Raw genomic sequence first — 17,845 nt, forward strand, 5'->3', positions numbered from 1 at the left:
GAAGTGCCCTGGATGTCTTATAAGAGTCCAATGAAGACAACTAGGAGGAGGTTAAAAAGAGCAACAGTTCTTTATTTAGCTAAACACAGACCTGGGGTGAACTAACCCACAAATAAGATGCAGAGTCACTCACCAGAGAAACAAAGGAAAGTCAGTATCATTTATGCATTCGCATGGGGCAGGCCCATGGCTGCTGACAAGCAGATTGATACACAAAAGCACCAATGCCCATTAAGGGTCTACTTCACTCTAATTAGCATAACCTATAGATATTGGCCGAAGGCGTCACTTAGTGAGTGCCTGATCTTGTGAGTTCGGTAACCAGAAACCACATTCCTGAAGATGAACGTAATTCAGAGCTCTCTACTGGTGAAAGGCCGTACCAAGCACAGAGAGCATGATTTTTTGGTTCATGGCTCCCAGATGCAAACTTCCCAAAGCTTCCATGTGTGTGCGTATGAATACATAGTGTTCTAAACCAGCCCTTATATCTGGGCATTACAGAACTTCCTTAGGGTTGCCAATCTCCAGGTGAAGTCTGAAGAACTCCTGGAATTGCAGCTGATCCCCAGACTACAAAAATCAGTTCCCTGGAGAAAACCGCTGCTTTGGATGGTGGCGTCTATGGCATTATATCCTGCTGAGGCCCCTCCCTTACCCAAGCCCTGCCCAGGTTCCACTCACAAGTCTCCAGGAATTTCCAAACCCGGAGTTGGCAACTCTAAGCCTTCCTATGTGTCTTGTGAAGCCCATAATTGTTGCTGGAGGTGGTGGTGGGGGCGTCACAAAATATAAGGAGCCGAGACCCTTCCTCCTCCTCAGATGAAGGCAGCTGTTCTTAAATTATACGTTGTGCAGGCCCAAAAGCGATGCTTCCTCAATTTTTCCTGCAGCTCCACCTGCTCCACGGAAGTGAAGGAAAGCTGGGATGGGAGCTCTGCGGGAGAAAGAAGTGAAGATCACCTGATCTGGAGAGCATCGAGGGCTTTTGCCAAAGGATGTGATGTTTCTGGAAGGGGGAATTTGCCTGCAGACGTAGGAAGCTAGTGTATAAACTACCCTTCAGAGCTGTCTAGTGAGATCATTCACAGCAATGGTTGAATTCGAACTGGGAACCCCAGCCCATGCTAGAACACGCCTCTCACGGTTAGGAGAGGAAACCTCTAGCGGTTTAATACGTCTTGTCGATGGGAGAGTGACTTTTCCCGTCCGCTTTATCTCACGTTATGCATGCACGTTTACCTAGAAGAAATGCCTGCTAGCTCAATGGGAATAAAACCGTGTAAGATTTTGCAAGCACTTGCTGCATGCAAGAGAAAGCTGGAATATACTAAAGCAGCAGAAGGAAAATGGGAGATGACGCTGCACGGCTTTTGTAAATTCCAAACCCCCGAGCCAAAGAAAACAAGGCAGAGATGAAAAAGGAAGGAAGAAAAGAAGGAAGAGTGAAAAAGAAGAGATTAAAAATAAAGGAAGGAAGTGGGAGAACAGAAGGAAGACAGAAAGAAGAGATGAAAAGGAAGGAAGGAAGGAAGGAAGGAAGGAAGGAAGGAAGGAAGGAAGGAAGGAGAATAAAAGGAAGAGAGAAAAAGAAGAGATGAAAAAAGGAAGGAAGGAAGTGGAAGAAAAGAAAGAAGAGAAAAAGAAGAGATGGAAAAGGAAGGAAGTGGAAGAAAAGAGAAAAAAGAAAAGATGAAAGAGAAATAAAAGAAAGAAAGAAAGAAGAGGGAAAAGAAGAGGAAAAAAATGGAAGAGTGGAGTGGAAGTGGAAGAAAAGATGAAAAAGAAACCAAGTGAGAAAGGAAGTGGAAGAAAAGAAGGAAAAGAAAAGATTTTAAAAAAGTGGGGTGCAGAGAGGGAAAAGAGGAAAGTGATAATTCCTAGGGAAGGAAGGGTGAAAGTGTTTCAGTCTTTGGCCCCTCCTGCTCCTTTGATTAAGAAAGCTTAAGGGTGGGGGGGGGGGAAGATTTTAGAAGCTATCTTTGGATCACTCCGCGGTGCAGCTCACGGGGGCCAAGCCACAGAGGGCGCGGTCTTCCACCGTCCCGGCAGCATCCGGACAGGACGAGTTTGAGAGAGCGGCGTGCGCATGCGCGTTACGCAGACATGGCGGAAGTGGAGATAGGGCAGCACTGCGGCGTAGAACACTGTGGGCAGTTGGGTAAGAGGGCCGGGGGCCGCGCGCGCTCCGCGGAGGGAGCAGCCGGGCAAGCGACCGACGCCTACTGAATAGAAATGGGAGGTCTTGATGCTTTGGGAACACGTGGGTCTCGCGACAGTTCCTAAGTGGCTGCGGTCTTTCGGCAACCGTAGAACTTCCGGTTCTCTTTTGAATGGGGGTTTTCAGGCCATTTATGCATGGGAGGATTTGCCAGATGCACCTTTGACCCTGACCTGGATGGCCCAGGCGAGCCTGATCTCGTCAGATCTCAGAAGCTAAGCAGGGTCAGCCCTGGTTAGTATTTGGATGGGAGACCACCAAGGAATACCAGGGTTGCTGTGCAGAGGAAGGCCCTGGCAAACCACCTCTGTTAGTCTCTTGCCATGAAAACCCCCAAAAGGGGTCGCCATAAGTCGGCTGCGACTTGAAGGCACTTTACACACACGCACACAGACGCACCTTTTCCCCATCCAAATTCTCAGACCTCTGCATGGGGGCTTATGGTTGAGTTTGGAGAATTTGGGTGGGGGAAAGGTGCATCTAGAGAGCGGCAAATCCAAGTCAAAACCTGTATATAAATGGCTTCAGTGTGAAGGTGCAAGACGCGGTATCATGGAGCCGTGTTCTGTTTTGAGGGCTTTGCCCCACTGGTGGATTGGCATTCAAATGAAAACCGGAAACAAATGCATGGGTTTTAAAAAAAAAACTCTTAGGTCATAAAAACTCTCTATGGCTGATTCCAAAACAGGAGGAAACAATATGCAATTAAAGGGCGTAGCTTGTGAGGAAGTGGAGGGGTAGATCTTGTCTGCTAGCCATTGCTTGGTTCCTCTAGTTTGTCCAGGTCCTCGTTGCAACTGTAGGCATTTATCCTGTGGCAAACATGAAAAGGAGAGAGATCAGGATGGGTAGCCGTGTTAGTCTGTTAATAGCAGTAGAAAAGAGCAAGAGTCCAGTAGCCCCTTATAGACTAACAACATTTCTAGTTGGGTATGAGCTTTCATGAGCCACAGCTCACTTCTTCAGATGAAAAGGCGAGAGAAGGTGTCAGAGCTCATGGCTGCTTGGCCCCTTGTGTAGAGGAGGTGCTGGTTGTTTGCTCAAGAGATGCTTAATTTCTAAGATTAACATAATATGTTTGCAATCGTTTTTAATTCCAGGGTACATGGAAATAGGCTAGAGCAGATCATCGGTGAGTGAAAGACACTCTGTATGTGCAGAGGCACTCTATTTTATACTTCTATGACTCAGATCAAGAAACTTGGTGTAGAGTGTCAAACTAGGATTGGGGAGACCAGGTTCAAATCCCTATTCATCCGTTGCTGGTGTCACCTTCCTCAGGGGTGTTGTGAAGAACAGAAAAACAACATGCACCTCCTTGATATCCTTGGAGGAAGGGCACCATAAACACAGGGTTGATAGCAACTGTTATTGATGAATGGCACAACCTACGCCTTAATGATAACAAGGCAAAAGCATTCAGAAGCTTCTCTTCTGGTCTTTATGTTCTCTTGCTGAGACGGTTAGGAATCAGTTTCTGCTACTCAGATTCTTGAATCTGAGGCAGACCAGGAAAGCTTGGCTGCAAAAGACTAACACAGCTAGTGTTCTGGCATCAAAATACTTGATGTAACTGCTGCCAAGTTGCACCAGTCACAGTACTGCTACTTAACTCTCAAACTAAAAAGGAGCTAATTTTTGCAAGCTGTATAATGAAGCTAAAGCTGTATGCTGCAGTTTTACAATGTGTGTATTGTGCGGCCCAAAGGAAACAAGCAGCCGCCTATGCTCATGACCAGAACACCAAATAGCCAGGGGACTCAAAGGTAATCTAATCTGGAGTGATAGTCTACCTTTGTATTAGATGTTCATAGTTAATACATTGTTCCATGTGCTCTTCAGTGTCAAATCTCTTATCTTTCCCTGCACTGTTTGCAAATGTTGGCAGGGAGAGAACAGCTCTTACAATAAGCAGTGCTGGATGCTGATTTTAAATCCATTTGATGGATTGCTATTACTGTCGCAGAAGTAGGTTCTTTGTTTTTAGGTTCTTTTTAACTATGGCTGTTTTTTTAAATAAAGGTTGACTTTGACAAATGTAAGTGCTTTTTGTGTTGCCATTGTTGCAGTTAAATCTTACTCATTAAGTGCACAGCTTGTGCTTATAGAATGGAGTGTGTGCTGGAAGTGTGTGAATGGAAGTACCCCCTCCCTTTCCCACAACAGTCTGTTGTGGGCATTGAAAACCTGCTCGTAGGTGGGCCTTCTGGAACAGCATGGGGTACATTGGGGGGGGGTCTGCCTTGGGAGGGGACGTGGCAGATATCTTGCAAGGGTAATAAGATGCAATTTGGCATCAGAAATGAACATACAGGATCATCATTGTTCACATTACATTTAGGGTATATTTCCATAAAATATGTATCACCCATCATTCTGATAGCTCAAGGCATCTTACAGAATCAGGTTTAAAACATACTGAACACAGTAACGCTCCATGTAGGCCCCTCCCCACTCCTAGAGCAATGATTTTGCTCAACCCTCCTTTCCATATGCTGTGCAAACTCAGACCATCCTCCCAATCCTCTGTTTTATTAGAGTTGTGATTTGGCTTTTCTAAATATGCACTGATGTAAACAGCTAAAAAATACCATCTTTTTCATTTCAGATTTTCTACCTTTTGTGTGTGATAGCTGCTCCCAAGTTTTCTGGTATGAAGCAATTAAATATTATTATTTATGAAATGTGATCACTTTTCTTGGAGCTTAATAGTAATACAGCTTAAATATTGTCACAGCCCTGAGGAACCTAAAATCAGTGGGCGCAGAGATGTGAGGCAACTGAGGTAGTGGTAGAAAGGCAGGGCTACTAAAGTCATAGAGAAAAGCAAGTATTAGTAGATGGAAAGGAAACAAGGGGTCCCTATGAGAAAAAGCAAATACTTGTAGCAAATATGTATTGTTCTTTTTGGGAGGGGGGGAAGGGGTACACCATTTAGCACAACTTCATTGGAAAAACTGCCAAGTCTCTCTCCAGTAATCTCAGTGTGATGTAGTGGTTAGACCAGCAATCCCCCAACATAACACCTATGTGCACCGTGCTTGCCCATCAGTGTGTTTCATGGTATCCACATGCATCTCCCTCAAAGCAAAGAACAAGTCAAGGCTTTCCTCTACTTGACTGGAATAAAAAGAATGTCAGAAGATCCAGGAGGTGCCTTGAGTCTACAAGGAGCATCAACTTGGGAATAGCTGTCCCTACCATAGGAGGATGCTTAGTTTAGAACCTCCCAACATTTTGTGACTGCCTCCTCCACAGTAGCCATTTTGTGTTTTATCTTGCCTCCCATGAAAGTCATTTTGTAGTTGATTCCGCTACCCTTCCTTTAAGTTCCCAATGTGACCAAAGTCTCAACAGGTTTGGTGATCCCAGATCAGAGAGTTGCACTAGGATCTGGGAGACCTAGGTTTAAATGCTTATTCAGTGAAGCTGAAGGTAACTTTGTATAAGCCCCACAATGTCAGGTTTCTGTCAGGACAAAATTTGTAAAGAATAATCACTGCTCTGAGGTTACTGGAGGAAGAGCAGGATAAAATTTTTCAAGATTGTTGTGTTCTCTTGATTTTTTATGTTAGATATCTTAATTGTTATGTCTCTTAAGTCTTCAGCATAGAAGCCGGTCTGCTCATGGTTGCTCCGAGGTAAGTTGGCCATTCTTATTGTAGCATGTAACATCTCTATGACTTGTAGGAAGTTCAGTTCCTGTTACCCCATTTGGGGTAACTTTGTAAGTAATATTTTACAAGCTGAAAGCACACCAACTTATATCTTTGCAAGAGATCTTGCGTGTAAGCAGCCAACATCTGCATCTGGCCCATGTATTGGGATTCTGTGGAGAAAACTCAGCGTTAACAGGTGGTTTGGGGAAGTAGCATGAAATTCCGGTCATCATAGTGGCCCAAATAAATGTTCCTATTAATGGTGGAACTATGCAACCAGTTGTCTTGTGGACAGCTAGTTCACACTGAGCTTTCTTCACACAATCTTGTTCAAAGGGGGAACAGTGTGCATTTTAAAAGGAACCGGTTAGCGTGTGTAAGCCATTTCTTGAAATATTGAAATAAGCTGCTTTGCTGTAATTCTGCTGTTAATTTGTTTAAAATAATTTTTTATTAAGTTTTTAGAGTACAGAATAAAAAAGGAGAATGGGAAGGGAATTGGGAAAGGAGTAAAAAGTTGTTTTCTGTGTCCAGGTATATTTAGTACATTTGTTTTCATTTAATGTATTAACACATATAGCAACTAAAATGATCAATTTTGTCCATACTTAATATACGCTAAAGCTTTGTCGCAGTCACAATTCTGCTGTTAATTTGAAGTGGAAAAATGGATTTAAATGTCCCACTCTGGTTTCTGTTGCTTTATATTGGTTTATTTCGTTTGAACTTTAAACTGTCTTAAGGTTTCTGGTTTTACTACTATCCTTTCCTTTACCCATTCATTGCTACTCTGCCTGTGGTAATAATGTATTTATGGCTTCAGTATTCATAAGATAGATTAATTGCTTATTTTAGACTACTTCTCTACTGATTTAGTTTTGCTAACTTCACTGGTTGAGGATATATTACTTTACTTATCTCACATTACCCATGGGATGTATTGTTGGGGGCATTTTTTATTCAGAAAGGGCTATAAATTGGGTGTGTATATCATTGAAGAAAATGCCAGTATTAAGCTACCATTTCAGAAACTATGTAGATTTCAGTACAACTGCAGTGTGTATTTGTAAATAAGTCATTTCTGACCAACATACTCTTATATGGCATATTTAAAATTGGCTTAGGTAAACCTGAAAAGCGAGGAAGTGAAACCGGATCATCACAAATCTTTCTTGTGCATGTACAAAGATTGTGATGGGAAAGAACTTGTACCAGTACTGTGCTCGTTTTGTGAAAAGCAGTTTTGCTTAAGGTGAGCAAAAGAATTACTCTCACCCCTGTCATTACTCTGTCCGTGCGTTAAGCTGTTGGTTGGCTAGTGAATGTTTCCTCAACCGTTATTGTTCACAGGCACCGTCATCAGTCGGACCATGAATGTGAGAAACTGGAAACCCCTAAACCTCGCATGGCTGTCACCCAACAACTTGTTAAAAATATTGTAGGCAAGTATAGTAGAGGTTTTTCTTTCAAGTGCTGTTTTCTGCAGAATACTGTTTGGAGCTAGGCAGTAGAACAGAATACTAATCCATAAGTGTTAACAGGAAATATTTAGATTTGAGTCCAGTAGCACCTTAGAGAGAAACGAGTTTTAGGGTATAAGCTTTTGAAAAACTCTTGTAGGTCTCTAAGGTGCCACTAGACTTGAATCGGACTGTTCTACTGCAGACCAACAGGGCTACCCTCTGAAAATAGGAAATATGAAAGTAATGACATTATTTATATAAACCCCAGCCTCTGAATGATTAGTTTGCCTAATTGCCTGCCTTCTACAGACGAAAGCACACACCATGTGCTTCTTGTTTTGACAGGGTCTTGAAAAGGAGGCTGTATCTCTAACATCTATTTCTCCGCAACCACTTTCTGCGGGGGTTACCGCATTATGTATTCCCAGCAATGCATTAAGAGTTTGAAAACAATATAAAAAATACTGTTCGCACTTTCTATGTATTCCTGCCGATGTATTAAGAGTTTGAAAATGTTATAAAAAATACTGTTCGCACTTTGTTTGGCCCCTTTAGCTGTGAAGACGTCTTCCAATCATTTTTTAGCCGTGGTATCCAAAAACCCTTTTAAAGCTATGTTTTTTATAACATTTTCAAACTCTTAATACATTGCTGGGAATACATAATGCGGTAACCCCCAGTGCCATATCACATCAGATGAATGCGTCTCTGCTAGTGGGCTTGGGTTACAATTCAGTATATTTGTTTATTTAATTAATTTATACGCTGCTTTCCCCCCACATGGACTACATTTTCCTCTTCTCTTCACAACAACCGTGTGAAGTAAGCTAGGCCGAGGGTGTGTGTCCAGTGAGCTTCTGCAGCAGAGAGAGGATTCAAACTTGGGTCTCCGAGATGCTAGTCCAACACTCTAACCGAAACACCATGCTGGCTCTGTCTGCTTGATGAGCTTTTGAGTCTATTCCTATTACTTTTTAAAAGGGGAAAGAGTATGTGGGAACAGATCATCCTATGCATTATATTTTCCCAGTGACAAAATATTACAATTTTAATGCTGTGAAAATACAGTGCAGAGACATCTGTATCCCTTGTAACAATAGATAAGCAATTATGCATGTATAGTACTAAGAAATTATGGTCTTGGAAAGTCCCTTAGAAACAAGTTGGTTCTTATGTGTCTGTGCCGTCCCAGGCATCTACAATTTTAGATTTAATGTTGTGCAGTCTTTATTGAGTATATAGAATGAAGGCAGGCACACAGTGATCAGAGGTTAAATAAAAGGTTCCATTCTACATATGAAAGTGAATGGAGGCTGTGTGTTCTCCCAATATGCCATTTATGAAGCACTTTGAAAAGTTACACTAGTGTATCTGTGTAGCAATATAAGAGGGAACATAAGAAAAGCCATGCGGAATCGGACCAAGGTCCATCAAGTACAGCAGTGTGTTCACACAGTGGACAACCAGGTGCTTCTAGTAAGCCCACAAGCAAGGGAAATGTGATTCTTGTTAAAACTGGTAAATGCAATCTACCTTAGATTCCAAGAAAGAAACCGTGGTGACAAAAAGATGCAAAGGAGCCAAGAACGCCGAAACAGCAGCAAAAGTGGCCTTAATGAAACTAAAAATGCATGCATGCGGGGATAAGTCCTTGCCACTGGTGAGTCATGATTGCGAATTCCAACCACATTTGTGATTCCCCCCCCCCGTCATATTTAATTCAACAAAGGGGTGTGCATGGTTAATGTACATGGAATTAGGGCCTTAATCATTGTGGTAATTCTTATTTCCTGTATCCTAGTACAGTCCTAATTCCCTTCTTTATTATTGCTGATCAGTAGGAATATTGTTTTCCATTAGCATTTTAAAAAGAAATATTTATATATAGGTTTCCTCTTTTGCAATTTAGCAGGCAAGGAGGATTCAAGTGAAACACAGCCTTCTAGTAGGAAGTCTATCTTTACTAATGGGGTTCTGCATTTGAAAGACCTTCTCCTTCCATATGTCCCTATGCACCAACTAGCTGAATGAGGTTTTTTTCCTTTCTGAGCTTCACTGTGAGCATAATAAAGTGCTTTTGCCTAGAGATTGAAATGCAGCATGTAAATGTTATTTAAAAAGCCACCTTGAACCACGAGGAAAGGGGGTATAAATGTTTTAATAAATAAAAATTAATAAAAATGTCTTGTTACTTCAGATCATTGCAGTTGTCTTGGACTTTTAGACTTGATTATAATTCTCATTATTTTACATGTGAATGGAGGAATGAGCCTGGCAGGATGCAGATGAGACACTGAATGTCTTTAAGATACACACAAAGCTGCCTTATGCTGAATCTGACCCTTGGTCGATCAAGGTCAATCTTGTCTACTCAGACTGGCAGCAGCTCTCCAGGGTCTCAAGCAGAGAAAGGTCTTTCACATCACCTACTACCTGATCCTTTTAACTGGAGATGCTAGGGATTGAACCTGGAACCTTTTGCATGCCAAGCAGATGCTGCATCACTGAGCCACAGCCCTCCTTAACTACCTTCTGCCTTACTCCAAAACGTAGGAAGAAGAAAGATGAATTCTCAAATATAAAATTGCTTATTGGGATACTTTGCTGGGCAGTTGTTTCTCTCCACCTGGATTCATGTTAAAATTGCAGTGCTCTTCAGAAGGTGTTTTTTTAAAGTAGCTTGAAAGGAGAGTTGAAATGAAAGAAAACTGTGGGTTGGATCCCACAGATTTATTTCAATGCCAGAGGGATTTTTTAAAGCATTTTGCATCAGCCGAAAACTCCTTCAACCAGAGGGAAGCACCTTTGCTAGCTGTATCCAGCCCAGAGTTGTTGTTGGAAGGACAAAAGTGTCTAAATAGAAGAAGAGGAAGGAAGGGGAATCGTTAGGGAAATAGCTGACATGATAAGCCCATTGACAATGAAAGCCCACTGAAGCAGTGTTAAAAATATTAAAAATCTGGATATGGATTTAAGCATTTATTTTGTAACCTCATAACTTTCTACTTCAATGCAGCATGTCTGCACGGCATAAGATAGTATCTCTGCAGAGGAAACAGCTGTGAATAGAAAGCCCTGGAACTGTGGGGGAAATGTATTTTGTCCACTCCTAGCCAGTTCCCAGATACACTCTGAATGATGTTGTCTTCTGTCATTCCTGTGGGACTAGAAACTTGTATTTTTAATACAAGATATTTGGTTTCTTCTGTTGTAGACTGAGAGAACCTACTTCCAAGTATTTTTACCTAAAGGAAACAAGGAGAAAAGCAAGCCCATGTTCTTTTGTAGTAAATGGAGCATTGGTAAAGTAATTGACTCAGCAGCTTCCTTGGCAAACCTTAAAAATGACAACAACAAAACCACGGCCAAGGTAATTCAACTGAACCATCTTCCTGTATCCCGTATTTTTATTTGATTTATAATTCAGTAATGCCAGGATGTCTTTTTAATTTTTTCAGAAATTAAGACTCTGCCACACAGCATCTGGAGAAGCCTTACCTTTGGATCACACCCTAGCATCTTGGATAAGCAACAAAGAATATCCACTCTATAATGGTGGAAATGTTATCTTAGAATATCTTGATAATGAAGCTCAGTTTTTAGAAGATGCAAATTTGTATCTAGAATAATTGTAGAGAATTCTGGATATGTAATAATCAGTATAAAACAAACTTCTTGGTCTGTTTAAAACTGTATGCTATAAGAAGGTGTTCATTCACAGCAGTCAGTTTTAGAAACAGACAGAATATAGTGTACTCCATTACGCAGTAGGACAAGAGAGTGAATCACTTATACATGTTTGTCTCTTGGTGCTTCTTGGTTCAAAGTGTAGACTGTCTTTATTGAAAAGTATTGAGTCTTGAGTTGACATCAGATGCTCTAAAAATTCAACCTGTGATCATTGATTTGCACTGCCTCATTAATACACACTATTCATCACAAAATCAGTAGCTGCTTTCTGATAAGCAATAGGAAGAGAATCTGAAGGAGAGTAAAAATCTTACTGGGATTCCCATCAACTCTACAGAGAAGCTGGCGTTCAGAGCAACTTTTCGAACAGTGAAGATTGTAAAATGTGCACATGCAAGTTGGTTTGTGAAAGGTTTGCACTTCCGTGTCACCAAGATTTCTTTTATCCTTGCTGCAGTAAACCTTGCCATTTCTTAATACAGACATCTTGGTGATGAAAATTTTCCTAGAAATGAAGATGTAATCAAACTAGGAACTACATCGTTACAAAGACCCTTATCTTCACCACCTTAAATCCTCTGCTCCTGTGGTATTCTCCTGGTTACCAGGAATAGCACCATGCACACAGCCTTCGGAACACTTTATTTTTTATCACACGATGCAGTTACGAAGACAGCATGTGCAGTACTTTATCATCTTACTTAAAAGCTAGCAGCTCTTCAGAGCCAGAAGAAAGAGTTGAGGTTATAAACACTGTTCTTACACACAAGTGTATGATCTGCATAGCGAGACTGGTAGTCAAAGCCATTCTAAAGAGTGTCGGTGCAGTCTGTTACAGCATGCAGCAGAGACTTTTCTGCAGTGGCCCTAGTTGTATGGCATTCCCTGCTGAAGGAAAGGTGATTAAGCATAAACTTGCTGACATATGCATCTTATTTATCTTGAAGATGGGCTTTTGGGGACTCTAGGGTTTTAAACTGTTGTATGTTTCATACTTACAGTACTAATATTTTACATTGGAATAGCATTTGGAGTTTCGCATTTTAATCAGCGTTTTAATAGTGTTTCTGAAATCTGTTCTATGCTCATGAATAATGGAAATACAGAATGATCACCCTCCTCCATCTGACCAAAAGTTCATCTTGTCCAGCAGGGGTACATGAAGGCTGTTGGTATCACCCAGGAACTGGCATTCAGTGACATGGTGCTTTTGACTGTGGACGTTCTATTTTGCTGTCATAGCTATTGAGAGATCTGGTCTTGATTAATGAATAGCTTTTTTAAAAGGATCATCCAAAGCCAGTGGCCATAAAAGGTGAGGTAGCAGAATGATCATATTGCCATATTATCAGCATGTAACCAGGTGAGAACTAAATTGAAAAGATAGTTAAATGTACAGCAGAAGTAGAATCCACTTTGAGTGCTGATGCAGCACTAAGACTACTACAGATTAGCCCCCTTTTTTAGGTGAACAATTTTCAGATGTGCTGTAGAAGCACATCTTAAAATTATCCATCTAATTAAAAGGCAAAGCATTCCTGTTCCATTTCAAACCCAGTAGCTCAAAGTGGATGGGTTTTTCATACCAGTAAGCTACTGGAGGAAAAATCTTCCCCTTTCGACTTAGGGTAGTTCACAAGTATTTAAACAGATGTAACTGGTGTGTCTAAATGGAACATTGCAGCCTGAGAATGTACCCTCAACCATTTTTTAAACAAATGTGTGTGAAATTAAGGTTCATTAAACTACAGTACCCCTGACTTTATAATCCAGCCTAGCCTAATCTCAGATCTTGGATGCTAAACAGGGTCAGCTCTGGCCAGTATTTGGATGGAAGACCACCAAGGAATACCAGGGTCCGAGCGCAGAGGCAGGCAATGGCAAACTATATATGAATGTCTTTTGCCTTGAAAACCGTAAAGGGTCAGCTGTGACTTGATAGCAAAAAAGTACACTAATCGGGTGACAAGGAACCTCAGATACTTGTATCATTAACGTTATGATAATTCCAGATGGGTAGCCACATTAGTCTGACCACAAAATGAAACGAATCCTGGGGCACCTTAAAGATTTATAAGATTTATTCCAGCATAATTTTTGTGAGTCAAGATTTCATTTCATCAGATGCACTGGAATATATATATCCATTAGGTTGATGCTTTTATTTTCATAATAGAAAGGTGTATGCGTGAAAGATGACCTAGAGAGAGGCGGAATTACAACAACTACAACCAGTTTATTCAGAGTGGAGGGGGTGGTTTTGTTAATGCATTTGAATTCAGTAATTTTGTATTGAAGTTGCTTTTTCTGAGAACAGTAGCTTTTAGCTTTAGGTAAGCAATAGAAGGCCCTGTAAGACTAAACTGTAACCCATCATACGTTGCCTAGCTATCAACAGATGTGGCTTGCCTTCACCCACTAAGCATGAACTCTTCTTTACTGGCCCTTTAAAGAAAAAAACAGCCTCCCTTTGTTGCCAACTTCCAGGTATTAGCTGGAGATCTCCTGCTATTACAACTGATCTCCAGGTGATGGAGATCAGTTCACCTGGAGAAAATAGCTGCATTGGCAATTGGACGCTATGGCGTTGAAGTCCCTCCCCTCCCCAAACCCCGCCCTCCTCAGGCTCTGCCCTAAAAACTCCCCCCCCCCGGGTGGCAAAGAAGGACCTGGCAGCCCTATCCCCACCCCCGCCTTTGGTGATTAAAAAAACATCAGCCTAACAGACTCCAGTGCAGCTGATGAAGTCAACTGTGGTTCACAACATCTCACGCCGAGATAAATTTTGTTGGCCTTTGAAGTGACACTGGACTCCTTGTGCAGATGAAATTGCCCCTTTTCTCGTTCTTCGTACGAGTGTGCGTGTGAATTATTTCAGCCGGGAAATGCGGATCTGTGTGTGTGTTAAGTGCTGTCAAGTCGCTTCCGACTCATGGCGACCCTATGAATGAAAGTCCTCCAAAATGTCCTATTTTTGACAGCCCCGCTCAGATCCTGCAAATTGAAGGCCGTGGCTTCCTTTATTGAGTCAATCTTGTTGGATCTTCCTCTTTTCCTGCTGCCCTCAACTTTTCCTAGCATGATTGTCTTTTCCAGTGACTCTTGTCTCATGACATGACGAAAATACGACAGCCTCAGTTTAGTCATTTTAGCTTCTTGGGTCAGTTCAGGCTTGAATTGATTTTTTTGGGCAGTCCATGGTATCCGTCACACTCTCCTCCAACACCACATTTCAAAGGAATCTATTTTCTTCCTATCAGCTTTCTTCACTGTCCAGCTTTCATACCCATACATAGTAACAGGGAATACGATGGCATGAATTAATCTAGTCTTGGTGGCCAGTGACGCATCCTTACACTTCAAAATCTTTTCTAGCTCCTCCATGGCTGCCCTTCCCAGTCTCAATCTCCTTCTGATGCGGATCTACCTTTCCTTTCCCCCCCCTCACCTTTTATCCCTTAGAAGTTCCTTGATTCATTGCTCTTGAGCAGCGTATACCTAGTGCGTGCGGATCTACCAGCTCCGTCCTCTTCTTTTGATCCCTCCTTTCCAACGAGGCGCTTCATCCGCCTCCAGGACACCAGAGGGCGCGCGAGATCCAAAGGGACGCGAGCGGTCTTCCGGTTCCCTTCAAGGGCGCGGGGGGGTGAGAGAGAGAGGAGGAAAAGACCAGGGCGCGCCTGCGCAGTGGAGCCGCTGAGGCTGTCACGTGCCAGACTCCGGACCCGGCTTAGATAGTACGGTGGCCGCCGGAGGGCAAAGTCTGCTGGGGATGCTGTTGCGTCCGAGCGTCTCTCTGGCTCTCAGGCGGTTGTCGTCTTCCCCCCCCCCCTTCAACGGTAAGTTGCCGCTTTGGTTGGCAGGCCCGCCGTCGAAGCAGCTACGGGTGTTTTTGCAGAGGAAGGCGGATGGGATGACCTTCGCTGGGAAAGGGAACACACGGGACGAGGCGCAGGCTGTTCGGGACGGGCCGCGCCCCTTTCCCGTCGCCACGCCCCCTTCCGGTCGCCACGCCCCTTTCCCGTCGCCACGCCCCTTTCCCATCGCCACGCCCTCCTGCACAGGACCAAAGGGCGGGCTGCAGGGGAAAGAGCTACTTCCGGTGCCTCCTGGCTAACCGTGCCAGGCAGGCCTCTGCATACACGACGCATAGTTAAACTGTGGAACTCCCTGCCCCAGGATGGGGTGATGGCTGCCAACTTGGAAGGCTTTAAGAGGGGAGCGGACATGGTCATGGAGGAGAGGGCTATCCATGGCTATTAGTTAGAACGGATACTAGTCATGTGTGTGTGTTAAGGGCCGTCAAGTCGCTTCCGACTCATGGCGACCCCATGAATGAAAGTCCTCCAAAATGTCCTGTCTTTGACAGCCTTGTTCAGATCTTGCAAACTGAAGGCTGTGGCTTCCTTGATGGAGTCAGTCCATCTCTTGTTGGGTCTTCCTCTTTTCCTGCTGCCTTCAACTTTTCCTAGCATGACTGTCTTTTCCAGTGACTCTTGTCTTCTCATAATGTGACCAAAATACGATAGCCACAGTTTAGTCATTTTAGCTTCTTGGGTCAGTTCAGGCCTGATTTGATCTATAACCCACTGATTTGTTTTTTTGGCAGTCTACGGAATCCGTAACACTCTCTTCCAACATCACATTTCAGAGGAATCTATTTTCTTCCTATCAGCTTTCTTCACTGTCCAGGTTTCACACCCATACATAGTGATAGGGAATACAATGGCATGAATTAATCTAGTCTTGGTGGCCAGTGACACATCCTTACACTTCAGAATATTTTTTGACTCCTTCATGGCTGCCCTTCTCAGTCTCAATCTCCTTCTGATTTCTTGGCTGCAGTCTCCCTTTTGGTTGACTAATCATGATGCATCCCTATTCTCTCCAGCATCAGAGGAGCATGCCTATTATCTTGGGTGCTGTGGAACACAGGCAGGACGGTGCTGCTGCAGTCGTCTTGTTTGTGGCTTCCTAGAGGCACCTGGTTGGCCACTGTGTGAACAGACTGCTGGACTTGATGGGCCTGGGTTTGATCCAGCAGGGCTTTTCTTATGTTCTTATACTTGGGCTAGTGCCCGTCTCAGCATGCATATATACATTTCTATTTTGCCCCGTGCTCGTAGGGGAATTCTTACTATTGCTCATTCTGTTTCGAGCTAAAAGTAATGACAATTGCACGCTTGATCTGGATAGTAGAAAAGAGCAAGAGTCCAGTAGCACCTTAAAGACTAACAAAAATATTTTCTGGCAGGGTGTGAGCTTTCGTGAGCCACAGCTCACTTCTTCACTTCTTGCTCTTTTCTGCTACTGCAGACAGACTAACATGGCTACCCACTGTGAATTGATCTGGATAGTGCAAGATCCTTGTGGCTTGGAAGCGTTCCTGCGTCGCTCCTCCTCCACCTTTCTACCAGACATTTTTGCAGGGAAAAGGGCCACATCCTTCCCTGGCCGTGCCCCCAAAGGCGGAAGGGCTAGCTGGTGCTGAGGAAGCCTGGACAAGGCGAGACAGACCCTGCAGAGGACTTTCCCAGGTGGCCTTACCGACGAGGCAGCACCTCCCCACTACTCATACACAATTGAGGAATTAGAGATATTTTTGTTATTTTACTAATAGGCATCACCTTTATGTCATTAAAGAAAAGAAGGGGAATAAGGAAGCAATCAAAACGCATGAAATGATAGTACATTGATGTGTAGGGATATGGTAGCTTTTAAGAAATACACCAGTGCTTGCCTGCCTGAGATGTTTTGAGGAAAGAAGGCAAATTTATTTCTTTTTAGAAAAAAACACAATCTTTTTAAAAAGCTTTTAAATGTTCACTCAGTGGTAATAGTGGATGTGAATGGGGGGTGATGATTGTCATTAAATCAGTAGGCATTATCTATTAGATGTCTTTGATGCTCACAGCCAAGTTTCATGCAGCAGTGACAATTACTGTCACATAAAATACCTGGGGAAAGGAAAGTTATATTTTTGCAGAAGCAAAATATTGCTATTTTGAGTGCTAGGAAAATGCGGCATCCACACAGCAATGTGTTGGCTTCTCCAGAACAAATGCATATTTGCTAAACAATTGTAGTACTTTAAATTGATTGGCTGGAAAACAGTTTGGTTCAGCTTCAACAACTAACTGTGTTTGTCATTACATGAACGAGACTGGGGTTCTCTGGTTTAATTTCTGATTTGGTAGGAAGAAAGCCCTGACCTTGATGGCTCAGGCTAGCCTGATCTCATCAGATCTCAGAAGCTAAGCAGGGTTAGCCTTGGTTAATACTTGGATGGGAGACCACCAAGGAAGTTTAGAAAAGTGGCACAAACACATCTTATCAGACACAGAAACAACTTTCTGTTTAGAGGTGCCATCCCAGTGATACTTGGGCTTCCGGCTAGGTAAGATGAAAAAACAGCATTGCCTGCTTCTGCTCTTAACAGAAGTTTGGTATTCAGGGGGTGAAGCTTTTCATGGAATGAGCTAGAAGTTGTCGCCTGATAGTTGCTGTTATTGAAGGATTACAGGGGCAGGATGTAAACGTTCTCTAAATCTACTCTAAATGACTGTTTAAAGTTTGGTTGCACTCAGTGATTGTCACTTATACAAAATACACTTGCAAAAGAAAGTGCAAACAGGGTGAATGTTGCTGGCATTGCAGCAACAGAATCTTAAAAATGGAAGGCAGCTATGTGTCGGCCCTGACCTGGATGGCCCAGGCTAGCCTGATCTCATCAGATCTCAGAAGATAAGCAGGGTCAACCCTGGTTAGTATTTGGATGGGAGACCACCGAGCAATACCAGGGTTGCTGTGCA

At 42.9% G+C, this 17,845-nt stretch overlaps 1 protein-coding gene across 1 annotated transcript; it reads left to right on the top strand.

Annotated features, from left to right (window-relative positions):
* Positions 1–2,086: 2,086 nt before the first annotated feature.
* ZFAND1 (zinc finger AN1-type containing 1) lies at positions 2,087–10,977 on the top strand. The gene is made up of 8 exons (XM_056854495.1): positions 2,087–2,161; positions 4,830–4,872; positions 5,823–5,862; positions 7,005–7,132; positions 7,231–7,322; positions 8,882–9,003; positions 10,558–10,713; positions 10,802–10,977. The coding sequence occupies exons 1-8, from the start codon at positions 2,107–2,109 to the stop codon at positions 10,970–10,972; spliced, it is 807 nt and encodes a 268-aa protein (XP_056710473.1). The 5' UTR covers positions 2,087–2,106; the 3' UTR covers positions 10,973–10,977.
* Positions 10,978–17,845: the final 6,868 nt, after the last annotated feature.

This window comes from Euleptes europaea, chromosome 8, assembly GCF_029931775.1.
Source record: "Euleptes europaea isolate rEulEur1 chromosome 8, rEulEur1.hap1, whole genome shotgun sequence".
NCBI lineage: Eukaryota > Metazoa > Chordata > Lepidosauria > Squamata > Sphaerodactylidae > Euleptes > Euleptes europaea.